At 41.4% G+C, this 14,612-nt stretch overlaps 1 protein-coding gene across 1 annotated transcript in view; it reads left to right on the top strand.

Annotated features, from left to right (window-relative positions):
• LOC126278905 (orexin/Hypocretin receptor type 1-like) overlaps window positions 1-14,612 on the top strand; it is a 1,200,512-nt gene that overhangs the window by 456,996 nt on the left and 728,904 nt on the right. Inside the window, exon 3 of the mRNA XM_049979179.1 lies at window positions 3,571-4,619. Within this exon, the coding sequence (XP_049835136.1) occupies window positions 4,119-4,619 (501 nt within the window). The 5' untranslated portion in view covers window positions 3,571-4,118. The remainder of the gene's footprint in view (window positions 1-3,570; window positions 4,620-14,612) is intronic.

Here is a 14,612-nt window from a genome sequence, read left to right as displayed (position 1 = left end):
ATCCTGTAAAAGTCTCTTCATTAAGAGACACAAACTAGCCTCAGACAACTGCACATAATTTATAAAAATTCGTAATTTTTCACGTGGATTGAAATTTCGTTTAACTTCGTGAACAAAGTCTTATTTTGTTTTTATGTATATATAAAGCAATATATGTAAATTTCCCAGTATTTTTTGTGTATTGGGGTTTTTTATTGGTATTTGTAAAAATCATGGCCATATATCCCTCTTTTACCGTGTATCATACTGCGGTGGTTCTCTGCCTTTGCAAGCGATGACCTGTGCTCTGATAATTTGTTTATAAATGTCAGCCGTCATGATCGAGTATCAGCCAACATGGCTTTAAACTGACAATGCTCAAGGTTTTCCCATGTCATTTCCACCGTGAACGAAACGCGTAACTGAGTAGGATAGCTTCAAAAAATCTTAATTTCATTATAAATTGTTAGAAAGCGATAAGCATTTTCTCCAGTATTGAAAAACAGACTCTGTCACTGAAACTCTAGAGGTACTGTATCAAAATCTTTCAGTGTCAAGGACGTAGCACTCATGACTTCCGTCAGACAGGCAGTTTTTCATTGCTTCACATCAGAATCGAATTGCAAATTTGACAGCCGTAGTAGCACTTCTAAAGAATTTACTTATTATACACGTATTGGCTTCCGCAGTAGAAGTCTAACAACGGGAATCTGAATCCATATCTCGGGTCCTACTGTGTCTTTCTGCACTACTTACTGAATAACGAAATTGGGCGGCTAATGTTCAGTACAACGAAATTTGGGCTCTGCTCAGAAAATGCATTGAAACAGGTATTCGCTTTCTGGACGTATCTCTGTGTGCCCAAGTAAGGTACCCATTTGTTAATAATGACAGAAGTATCATTTGTATAAATCAGACATAAATAATTAAATGAAGGAAAATTTGACACAATTTAAGCCTTCCATATCCAAATTTTTCTCGGGGAAGGAAAACTTTTATTTCTTTTGTAATGCACTTAGGTGGTTTTTTAATGACATTAGATGTAAGATTTATACAAATGTATGTACCACTCATCATCTACTTTGTACGCTTAACTTCGTTTTATGGACTAAAATAACTAATTTTGAAACATTTGCTGTTGTAATAAATAAACTAACCATTTAATAATTAACATGTGATATAGCAATAATAATAATATTCAATTATGCATAGAATATAAGTAACCAACCACTTACTTGCATTCTGAAGGTCACAAGCTTCTGCACACTGCTCCATTTACTTATTGATATTTTATAGAGAAGCCCAATAGTTGGCAGCACTTACATGTGATAAAAAGAAAAACATTCACAAATTTCTACATAAGACTTAGTCTAAGAGACAACGAAATTTAATGTACACAGTGATAGCCAATGAGTCTCAAAGTGTTAAGAAACATAGGCTCTTTAGATGTTTTAATGAATTCCAGTTTCGTTTATGATGAAAAGAGTTAGTATTCTTATAGAATCCTTACCGGTTATGATATAGATACGTCATATATTTCGAGATACTACGTGTACGCAAAATAATCAAGCACCAAATGTCTAGTGCACCAGTGCAATAACATTTTCAGTCGTAACACGTACTGCTTCATTTATATGTTTCTTGCCGTGAATATCTCTCATTATCTGCATTATGCGGCTGTATTACATTCTGTTCACGTAAAGATGCCACAAACTGTAAGCTTCAGAAAACGCAAATTCTGCTCACTTCCTACTGATTTCTATGCAATATCCAAGCCACGAAAACAAACTGCAGTTACTGAGATTTATAGACCAGTTATTTATTTGGAATATGAAACAGTACGTCAAAAATTTTATACTATCTTCTTACTTTTCTTCAAGTTTTACACATTAATTTCCTGAACTATTAAGAGCATTGCGCTACTGAAAATTTTATCACTTCTACTCACTGTCACACAATGTGGAAATAAAAATTAAGTAATGGCCTTGCTGCAAAAATAGCCACCCACCAGTTAAATCACGTAATAATTTCTTTTCGTCAGCAGTTTTCCGTTAATTGCTGTTTCTGTTTGTCTACTACAGATCGCTGGAAATAAAAAGTTGAAATGAAAATAAAAAAATTGTTCATCGTAATTACCGTTTTTGCATACTCAGTTCAAACTGACGTTGAATTTCACAAATACAACTCGGTGATTAATGTACCCTACACATGACAAATCTGTTGGACAAGTTTATGTAATCATGACATGTACCGCTATTATTTCTCCCTTTGCCTGTTCCAGCCCCGAATATTTCGTGAGAAGAATGGTTGCTGTATGCCTTTGTGTCGGCTCGAATCTAATTTTTTACCTTCGTGGTCTTTCCGCGAAATATACGGAGTGGCAAGCAAAATATTGGTTGACTCAGGTGAAGAGAAGCTGAGCTAAACCTAAAATATACCACACGTCTCTGTCATAACCTCATAATGATGTTGGAATCATTATTAAAATTTCACACACACCATTTTAAAAATCAGAAAAAAATTATTTGTTTAAAAATAAATTTTTAATATAACACGTGTTTAAATCACACTAAAAAGTCTAAAATAATTTCTCCCAAGCCCATACGGACTCTTAAACCCATACACATAGTTCTGAAAATTTTTGAATGAAAATACTTGTATGATTCACAACGACAAACGGAGGTCGACTGCAAAATATAATTAATGCATCAATAGTTCACCACTTGACTATTATCTGTTACTTGCGTCCACGTTTTTCGTGTTAAATTTTACAAGAATTTTCAGAGCTACTAAAAATTCACAGACAAAAAATTTTAAGAACTGTCAGTATGGGGTTAGAAAATATGTATAGGGACAGGATAAATTATTTTATCGGTATTTCCTCCGATTTAAAATTTCTTGTGATAAAAATTAATTTTTGTTTGAATAGTTATTCTGTCCCACTGTAGTCAATCTTGTATGTGTGCACTGCGATATTTCACAATGACAATGATAAACGACATGTTGACTGAGTCGCCTCTGCACAGAGCTGTGAGGAAGGCGACTTGCAATAGTGGCCGAAACTTCGGACAATTTTATATACTGACAATGCGATCAACAGCACAGAAGAATTTTATTGACAAGCTGACTACTCTCTATCAAGATGTTATCTTATGACATGCAAAATAACCACGTTTTCTAACCAAACTCTGAAATCGACCGGCAAATGTTGCACTAAAACATTTCTATATAAATGTTTTTTGTGATGTTTTCCTCACACTATACTTTGAGTCCTCTTTTTAATTTGCAAACTAGCTTGTAATCTACGACTAAAATGTAATTTGTTGGAATTAGCTTTCCAAATCGGGGTAAATGTTATTGATGCTATTGAAATTACATCGTAAAAACAATCGAAGCAAATCCAAAACAAACAAACTCACTGACTCTCTCTCTCTCTCTCTCTCTCTCTCTCTCTCTCTCTCTCACACACACACACACACACACACACACACGCACACACACGGGCGCTTATAGACTTTATCACTCACAAAAATTACATCTGCAGTTGTTTTTCTTATATTGTAACCTTCTGTCTCTTTCTTTTCTTTCCAGGAACCCTGACGTTTGAACATCGCTAAGCAAAACTACAACCACCCTCCTCCATCATCAAAATATAGAACGCAAGAGAGTGTCGTGTGTCTTAAAATAACGGGAGAGTTTATTTGAAAAATTACACTAATTGAAAGGCTTCAAATTTATGTTAGAATATTGTCTGTGTAGTCTGTAATATTCAGCTGCTTCGGTTTTGTTCCTTATCTTCAGTTTCAGTCCTTTTCGTAATCAAAAATCACAAAACAGTAAATCCCTGTACACAAAAAATCCGTGATACTACTTTCGGAAAATGGTTTCATTTATCTTCATCTCTATCTGTGTGGTGATTGGGAATCGAAAATAGTTCCGATTTAATAATATTAAAATGATTTAGTTAGTGACGGATTGGTAGGAGAACGTTACTATGGAGAGGAACTTCGGGTATTACCTACAGGTGGGTAGGTGTTTCACGCCCTTCGTCAGTGTCGGTGACGTACAGTAGACAGTAGACGTAGTCATGGGAGTGCAGGAGCGGTCGTGACGCTGGACAGTGTGACCTAGAGGTTGCTATGGAGAACGTCACAACAGACGGAACGTGGGGGCCGCTGAGCACATGGGACATTCCGTCGAATGACAGCAGCTACAGTTACTCCATGTGGACCGACACGTCGGACCTCTGGACGGACGCCACTGACGTCCCGTCCACGGTGAACGTTACCACCACGGACGACTACGAGACCACTACCATGGAGTGCACGAACGACTATTGCATCCCGGACGTCGAGTACTGGGAGATGGTGTACCAACACATCTACCCGAAGGACTACGAATGGGGTCTCATAGCGATGCACTCCGTGGTGTTCGTGGCGGGGCTGGTGGGTAACGCGCTGGTTTGCCTCGCCGTGTACCGCAACCACGCTATGCGCACCGTCACCAACTACTTCATCGTCAACCTCGCCGTCGCCGACTTCATGGTCATCCTCATCTGCCTGCCCCCCACCGTGCTGTGGGACGTCACGGAGACCTGGTTCATGGGCACTGGGCTCTGCAAGGTCATCCTCTACCTGCAGGTAGGTAACCGCGAGCTGCAAATGTTTCAGTTGCTCTCTCTCTCTGTTGCATTAATGTTATTACTATTATTTATTGCCCTGTTCAGTTTTACATGGTATAGATGTAATCATAACGGTTAGCACTAAATTAACTGTGGTATCCAAGAATCCATTGAAATAGTCTACAAGTATTTAGTACACTACTGGCCATTAAAATTGCTACACCAAGAAGACATGCAGATGATAAACAAGTGTTCATTGGAGAAATATATTATACTAGAACTGACATGCGATTACATTTTCACGCAATTTGGGTGCATAGATCAGTACCCAGAAAAACCACCTCTGGCCGTAATAACGGCTTTGATACGCCTGGGCATTGAGTCAAACAGAGCTTGGATGGCCTGTACATGTACAGCTGCCCATGCAGCTTCAACACGATACCACCCTTCATCAAGAATAGTGACTGGCGTATTGTGACGAGCCAGTTGCTCGGCCACCATAGACCAGACGTTCTCAATTCGTGAGAGATCTGGGGAATGTGCTGGCTAGGGCAGCAGTCGAACATTTTCTGTATCCAGAAATGCCCGTATAGGACCTGCAACATGCGGTCGTGCATTATTCTCCTGAAATGTAAGGTTTCACAGGGATCGAATGAAGGGTAGAGCCACGGGTCGTAACACATATGAAATGTAGCGTCCACTGTTCATAGTGCCGTCAATGCGACCAAAATTTGACCGAGACGTGTAACCAATGGCACCCCATACCATCACACCGGGTTATAATATCCCAGCTCCTCCACCAGATTATAACATTTCAGCTCCTCAACACCAAATTAAAACGTTGCATTAGGAAGTGTCTGCTTCGTGCAAAAGGTCTTGAGTTCATATTGACGACAACAAGTAATTCTTCATTACAGACGTTTATTTACAAAACAGAACTGACAGACTTCACAGACTCAACAACTGACTCTCCGAGCTAACCGCACTGCATATCCGAACTGGCAACTGACAACTCCTAGGTGTATTAATATCTTTCCAAACAATGAGAGTCTTTGACAATGTTTTGTTTACAATACGATAGCAATTCACGACTTAAAACTAAATTAGGCATTACAGAATTTTAGTACAGATTAAAGTAAGCAAAAGGATCAGTACATATAGATTCTTACAAGCATAATTTCGAAATAGATTTTATAACATTTTTCTACCAGCTTCTGGATAACCTTCACCAGATTTGTACCAATGTTTCCAGAAATATCTTGACATTTGATTCTGGATATTTCTTGAGTGATTTAGAACAACTATTTATATGTAAAATGATTTAAATCGTGTTTCAAAACGTAAATAAATCTTTTTAGCAATATTTCTTGATACAAATCGTCTTTCGAAATTACGTTATGAAACAGTTTTCACAAGTTTTCGTATTTTTGCGATCATAATATAGAATTTCTCCATAGAAAGTTCCAGAAGTGTGCATTAAACGTTCATTTACAGACTTTCTCTTTAGCTGGTGAGTTTTTAAAAGTATCTTGTCCATATTATACGAAATAATTTTGCTTAAAACTGATAATTTATACAATTAATCAGAGCTACAGCAAACAGTGAGTCTTTCTTTTACAAAATGAAATATAATTACAAAATTGAATGAAAATAGGTTACTAACACTAATATATATTTACATTAATTCTATTTTTGTTCTTTCTGTGCAAAATGTCCTAATATTGACACAGTACAATATTTAAACATCACCAAAGTTTCCCTTTACATTTTGCATATCTGTATCGACATCCCCTAAAAGTCTACAGTATCGAATACTTCAATATGTCCCAGTATGTCCTGTAATGTTACAGGGTGATACGCCAGAATGGCGATGACGAGTACACGCTTCCAATGTACGTTCACCGCGATGTCGCCAAACACAGATGCGACCATCATGATGCTATAAACAGAACATGGATTCATCCAAAAAAATGACGTTTTGCCATTCGTGCACCCAGGTTCGTCGTTGAATACACCATCGCAGGCGCTCCTGTCTGTAATGCAGCGCCAGGAGTAACCGCAGCCACGGTCACCGAGCTGATAGCCCATGCTGATGCAAATGTCTTCGACCTGTTCGTGCAAATGGTTATTGTCTTGCAAACGTCCCCATATGTTGACTCAAGGATCGAGACGTGGCTGCACGATCCGTCACAGCCACGTAAATAAGATGCCTGTCATCTCGACTGCTAGAGATTACCGCCTTACGCTCCTGAATCCACAGATTCCATATTCTGCTAACAGTCATTGGATCTCGACCAAAGCGAGCAGCAATGTCGCGATACGATAAACCGTAATTTTACCTTTATCAAAGTCGGAAACGTGATGGTACTCATTTCTCATCCTTACACTAGGCATCACAACAACGTGTCACCAGGTAACGCCGGTCAACTGCTGTTTGTGTCTGAGAAAGCGGTTGGAAACTTTCCTCATGTCAGCACGTTGTAGGTGTCGCCACCGGCGCCAACCTTGTGTGAATGCTCTAAAAGCTAATCTATCGCATATCACAGCAACTTGCTGTCCGTTAAATTTCGCGTCTGTAGCACGTCATCTTCGTGGTGTAGCAATTTTAATGGCCAGTAGTGTATGTTATCTAAGAATTCATTCAAACAGTCTGCAAGTATTTAGTATGACTATCTTCTGCTATTGCCAATTGCAATTACTAGTTGTTCACAAGCCTCCTGTCGACCCCTGTTCACGAGTCTGCGTATTTTGACATTGGCCTCTCAATGTGCACACATCAAAAAAAGTTTAGCTTTATCTCGGTTCCGATAGTACCGGAACCTGTACAGAAAATTGGAAGAGCTATCAACATAAACATCATTTCCGGCCTTTTTATTGGTCATGAAACCCACACATGGCCTGTTGTACCACCGCACAGTGAGACCTTCAGAGGTGGTGGTCCAGATTGTAGTACACAATGGTACCTCTAATACCCATTAGCACTTCCATAAACAGCCCTTTTCAATCTACCCCAGGCATATTCGATATGGTATGTGAGGTAACGGCCGAGTTGTGGAGCCCTGGGTATATTCTATGTTCGGAGTTGTGGCGGTCGCACAGGACGCTCGTCAAAGCCGGGGCCCGGCAGCAAACACGTGGTGCCAAACGTCAGCCGGACGAGATGGGTAGACCCAGAGCATGGTCCAGCCGCGTGGCTGGGAATTCTACTGTGACGAGGACGGTGGTTTGTGACAATGAAGGAGACACGCCGGGAGTGCCAAAGATGGCGGACTTGAGAAACCTTAATGGCAAACATTTCACAGTTCGTTTGGATATTAATGGTAGCCAGATGAATCATGATACCTCAAAAAGAAACAGCTACATTACCATTAGTTGCTCGACGATTCTGATGGTGTAATCAGATTTTCAATATCTTTATTAGTGTGAAGTTTAGTTTCTGAAGTTAAATTGTACAAGTAATACCCAACAACGAATTTCCAAAATAAAAACGCTTCATCTGATTTTGTCGATGCCCTTGCTTTTAGAAAGCTAATAGTGTAAACCTAAATTTGTATGAATTACTGGCTCATAACTTGAATAATACATGAGTTATTGGAGGTCAAAGTGGCAGATTCCCATCGATCGCATCAGGCAGTAAGTACTCCACAGTTACACGATAAAACGGTTCCAGCATGCCTATAAGTATATTTATTCGTCTACGTCTTTGTTTATATCCCATATATGCTATTCGTGAATAAACTGGTCAATTATTTACTTTGTTATAGAAAGCAAAGTGACATTAGGCTCCTGACCTACCTTTTACTTCTTTTCTTTTGATGTCTTCACTAGCGCTACAGCCCTTGGTTAGCCTCGGCTTCTTCAACAATCTTCCTCCACAATTCTCGGTTATTTGCTGCTCTTTTCCACCCTCGGACTCCCATATTGGTGATATCCATTATTACCTCGTCGACCCATCTTCTTCTGGGTCTCCCTTTTCGCCTAACAGAATGGATCCTACCTTTCATCATTTTCTTTGGAATTCTATCCTCTGCCATTCTCTCCAAGTGTCCTAGGCATCGTATTCGCTGAGATTTCACAAATTTTACCATATCCCTGCCTTGTATTAACTCTTGTAATTCGGCATTGTAGCGTATTCTCCAGCCTTCTTCCTCCTTTATTGGCCAATAGATTTTGTATACTATTTTCCGCTCAATGTTTCTTACTGCATTTTTATCGTGTTCTGTCAACGTCCAGACCTCTGAGCCGTATGAGTTAACTGGGCAGACTAGGGAATTACACCCCTGGAAATTGAAATAAGAACACCGTGAATTCATAGTCCCAGGAAGGGGAAACTTTATTGACACATTCCTGGGGTCACATACATCACATGATCACACTGACAGAACCACAGGCACATAGACACAGGCAACAGAGCATGCACAATGTCGGCACTAGTACAGTGTATATCCACCTTTCGCAGCAATGCAGGCTGCTATTCTCCCATGGAGACGATCGTAGAGATCCTGGATGTAGTCCTGTGGAACGGCTTGCAATGCCATTTCCACCTGGCACCTCAGTTGGACCAGCGTTCGTGCTGGACGTGCAGACCGCGTGAGACGACGCTTCATCCAGTCCCAAACATGCTCAATGGGGGACAGATCCGGAGATCTTGCTGGCCAGGGTAGTTGACTTACACCTTCTACAGCACGTTTGGTGGCACGGGATACATGCGGACGTGCATTGTCCTGTTGGAACAGCAAGTTCCCTTGCCGGTCTAGGAATGGTAGAACGATGGGTTCGATGACGGTTTGGATGTACCGTGCACTATTCAGTGTCCCCTCGACGATCACCAGAGGTGTACGGCCAGTGTAGGAGATCGCTCCCCACACCATGATGCCGGGTGTTGGCCCTGTGTGCCTCGGTCGTATGCGGTCCTGATTGTGGCGCTCACCTGCACCGCGCCAAACACGCATACGACCATCATTGGCACCAAGGCAGAAGCGACTCTCATCGCTGAAGACGACACGTCTCCATTCGTCCCTCCATTCACGCCTGTCGCGACACCACTGGAAGCGGGCTGCACGATGTTGGGGCGTGAGCGGAAGACGGCCTAACGGTGTGCGGGACCGTAGCCCAGCTTCATGGAGACGGTTGCGAATGGTCCTCGCCGATACCCCACGAGCAACAGTGTCCCTAATTTGCTGGGAAGTGGCGGTGCGGTCCCCTACGGCACTGCGTAGGATCCTACGGTCTTGGCGTGCATCCGTACGTCGCTGCGGTCCCAGGTCGACGGGCACGTGCACCTTCCGCCGACCACTGGTGACAACATTGATTTACTGTGGAGACCTCACGCCCCACGTGTTGAGCAATTCGGCGGTACGTCCACCCGGCCTCCCGCATGCCCACTATACGCCCTCGCTCAAAGTCCGTCAACTGCACATACGGTTCACGTCCACGCTGTCGCGGCATGCTACCAGTGTTAAAGACTGCGATGGAGCTCCGTATGCCACGGCAAACTGGCTGACACTGACGGCGGCGGTGCACAAATGCTGCGCAGCTAGCGCCATTCGACGGCCAACACCGCGGTTCCCGGTGTGTCCGCTGTGCCGTGCGTGTGATGATTGCTTGTACAGCCCTCTCGCAGTGTCCGGAGCAAGTATGGTGGGTCTGACACACCGGTGTCAATGTGTTCCTTTTTCCATTTCTAGGAGTGTATATATTAGCAGTTTAGTTTTTCTTGTAACATGGCTATTTTTGAAAAGCTGCATATTTGCAAAGTAAGCTATTTCCTGCTTGTATTCTTTCCCTTATAGCCTTTCCAATACTCTTGTCATTTGTTATTAGGGCTCCCAAGTAGTTAAAAGAGGACACTCCATTAAAGCATTTTCCATTGATGTGCAGGTTTTTAGGGGTTCTCCTGGCCTCCGATTGTGACATTGCCATATATTTTCTTTTGTTTTCATTTACTACGAGGCCAATTTTTAAGGCTTCTGTTTCCATTGCCCGGTATGTTTCTAGGAGTGTATTGGTATTTCTTCCTACTATAGCAATGTCATCGCCATATGCACATATCTGGCTAGTTTCCATAAATATGGTACCTCTTTTGTTGATTTTATTTACTACAATATGCAGGGCTATATTGAATAGGAACTATCCCCTTGCTTCACGCCTTTGTTAAAGTCAAAGCTTTCACTTGTTCTGCTAAGGACCTTCCCTTTTGCGCTTGTCTCTGTCATTGTCATTCCGATTAGTCTTATTAATTCAGCACATATACCAACTTCTTTCAGTACTCTATATAGTTCTTGCCGGTTTATACTGTCAAAGGCTTGTTTGAAATCGATGAATAGGAAATGAAGATCTATATCATATTCATAGAACTTTTCCATCATTTGTATTATCACAAATATTTGATTAGTTGTTCCTGTGCCTGGACGAAAGCTACACTGATATTCCCCTAGTATGTCTTCTGCACACTTCTGTATCCTTTCGTTTAATATACTTGTGAAGATCTTATAAGCTGTACTTAGGAGTGTTACACCTCTATAGTTTTCACATGCTGTTCTGTCCCCTTTCTTATACATGGGGACTATTATTCCAATTTTCCAATTATCTGGCATAGATTCTGTTTCCCATATACCTGATATTAATGTCTGCAGTTTCTGTATTACAGCCTCACCACCAGTTTTTATTAATTCAGCAATTGTGCTGTCTTCCCCAGGGGCTCGATTTTTTGTTGACTTGTACATAGCCTGGGAGACTTCTTGTAGCCACTCTTCCCTCCTGTGTGGCTATCCCTTATCTTCCGGCTAGTGCTTAGTGTACCTTTGAAATACTTTGTCCATCTTCCCAGTATCTGTTCTTCCTCCCTTATCATTTTCCCATCTTTACTGGAACAGGGCATTGTTTTTGGTTGGAATCTGTTCTTCATTTTGCCTGCGGCATGATAGAACATTTTTATTTCGCTCTGTTCCTTTAGTTCTTCTAGTTCTTGAAATTTCTTCTTATACCACTCTCTTTTCTTTCTCTTGCACAATCTGTTACCTCTTCCCCTTAATTCTCCATATTGTTCCACATTATTTCTAGTTTCTCTCTGTAGCAGTTTTGTTCTTGCCCTGTTCTTTTCCTCTATTGCTCACATGCAATTTCCATCAAACCATGCCTGGGTTCTTCTGTTCCTTCTTATGCCTGTTATTTCCTCTGCAGCATCCTTAATTGCTTTTTCAAACCTGTTCCACCTTTCATCTACTCCTACTGTGGTCTCTTAATTGCTCAACTTTCTGCTTAGTGTTACTTGGTATTTTTTTTACTTCATCAGGGATGTTCAGTTTGACTATATTCCATTTCGTCATCTTTTCCATTCTGTTGCCATTTGTTAGTGACAGTTTCTCTCTCAAGACTGATTTTCTCACAAAGTGGTCTGAATCACAGTTTGGTCCTCTGCAGCTCCGTACATCCGTAACTGACGTGAAGTGGCGTGCAGTCACTAAAATGTGGTCAAACTGATTGACTACTCCATTGGCTGCAGACTTCCAAATACCCAGATGGATCCTTTTGTGTGGAAAGCAGGTGCTTTTTATAATCATATTATTCCTTGCTGCGAATTGGCATAGTAAGTCTCCGTTCTAATTGTTTTCTTCATGTCTTGAATATTTTCCAGGAACTCCATATGGATGTTCATTCCTCCCTATTTTTGCATTAAAATCTCCTATTACTAGCATCAGGTCATATTTAGGTACTGCTCAGCATATTTTTCCAAGTCTTCGTAGAAATGTTTTTTAATTATATCTTCTTTTTCCTCTGTTGGTGCACGTGCATTACCTATTGATATATTCCTAAGTTTACTTTTTAGTCTGAGCCTGCACATCCTTTCATTTATGGGTTCAAATTCTAGAAGGCTTTTCCTAACTTCCCTTCCATAACCACCAGCGGCGTACGTCGGCCCCACATAATGTCAACCCAAAACAGCAGGGGACCCCCACCTTGCTGCACTCGCTGGACAGTGTGTCTAAGGCGTTCAGCCTGATCGGTTGCCTCCAACCACATCTCCGACGATTGTCTGGTTGAAGACATATGTGACACTCATCGGTGAAGAGACCGTGATGCCAATCCTGAGCGGTCCATTTGGCATGTAGTTGGGCACATCTCTACCGCGCTGCATGGTGTCGTGGTTGCCATGGACGTCGGGATTTCGGGAGTTAAGTTGCGTATCATGCACCTTATTGCGCACAGTTTGAGGTCTAACACGACTTCCTGTGGCTGCACGAAAAGCATTATTCAACATTGTGGCGTTGTAGTCAGGGTTCCTACGAGCCATAATCCATAGCTAGCGGTCATCCACTTCAGTAGTAGCTCTTGGGCGTCCTGAGCGAGGCATGTCATCGATAGTTCCTGTCTCTTTATATGTACTCCGTGCCCGAACAATATCACTTTGGTTCAGTCCGAGACGCCTTGACACTTCCCTTGTTGAGAGTCCTTCCTGGCACAAAGTAACAATGGGGACATCGCAGCGCGATACCGCGTCTAGGCATGGTAGAACTACAGACAACACGGTGTACCTCCTTCACCTTCTTCCTGGTGGAATGACTGGAACTGATCGGCTGTCGGATCCCTCCGTCTAATATGTGCTGCTCATGCATGATTGTTTACATCTTTGGCCGACTTTAGTAACATCTCTGAACAGTCAAAGGGACTGTGCCTGTAATACAATAACCACAGTCAACGTCTATGTACAGGAATTCTGGGAACCAGGGTGATGCAAAACTTCTTTTGATGTGTGTATATAATCCTTACTGTCATTTCTTGTTAACTACATTAGCTTATTCCCAAGAATGAGGAGCTTTCACTGAGTTAATACTCGGCAGAAATCAAACCTGCATTTGGATCTCACTCCCTTAATTCTTTTGCAGAAAAGTTTGTAGTATATTGCTGCATTTATTTCCAATAAGCCACCACTAGATTTCAAAAATTTTAATAGTGATCCACGCGCCTTCAAATCCAAACTGAATCGTTTCCTCGTGAGTCACTCCTTCTATTCTGTCTAGGAGTTCCTCGAAAAATTAAGTTCATTCATGTTGTGTTGTTGATTGCGTTTACTTCAGCTTATGACTTGACTTTTTTCTGGTTCATAAACATTTTATTTTTATCTGTTATTACATTTATGCTGTAATTTCATGTACTGACATGTTCTATGACGTTGGAGATTCGCTCTTCAGTTTTTTCCTGCGGAACTTGGTATCTAAATAAAAAATAAAAAAAGAGGAAGGATCCAGCTTTGGGTCCTGTAGACTCTTCAGTCAGTTTGAGGACAACACCAGTGCTCGAGATTTCGATATTACCACAAGTAAGATGGTGTTTCCACATGGCTTTTACATCATCTGCTGGGTCACTGTATTAACCATCTTCTCACTAAAGGTGGTTTGTAAATTACTGGTGCTGGGTACAGTCATCTCTACAAGGAAGGTGGCTTACTTATCTTTGTTAATCTGTTATGTCTGTTACTATGGACTGTTTTATCGATTATTATGCCGCGGTTCCACAACATTTGGAAATGTTCGTTTTCTGAAAGAGTGAGTGAACGATATCTTTAGTATCGAAGAAAGTCTTTTATTAATTGATACTTCCGTCCCAGCTTCTGGTGGAATATTCTGACGTTCTAGTTACACATCTTTTGAACGTAGGCTTCTGTCTAACCTATGGAGCCGTTGGGATAGCTGAGTTGGGCCGCTTCATACAGGGAGTTGAGATTGTAAGAACAATAAAAAATAGGAGAGTAGCCAAGCTTGGACTTGTCCTTAGGATGGATACTGCAAGAACAAATGGAAGAGGTTTTAGATTGGAAGCCAACTGGAAGAGGACTGAGAGGATGGCCACGAAAAAAGCAGACAGGCGATGTGGAAGATGATACAAAATACCTGAACTAGAGGATGGCAGAGAAAAGCGCAGGAGAAGGTGGAATGAAGGAAACTTGTTGAAGTGAACGGGGCTCACGCATGCTTGCAGTGTCATGAGAAGAAGAAACGAATCATCCCTCATC

Source organism: Schistocerca gregaria, chromosome 6 (assembly GCF_023897955.1).
Source record: "Schistocerca gregaria isolate iqSchGreg1 chromosome 6, iqSchGreg1.2, whole genome shotgun sequence".
Taxonomy (NCBI): domain Eukaryota; kingdom Metazoa; phylum Arthropoda; class Insecta; order Orthoptera; family Acrididae; genus Schistocerca; species Schistocerca gregaria.
The sequence above is the reverse complement of the archived record's forward strand: the minus strand, read 5'-3'. Positions and strand labels throughout refer to the sequence as shown.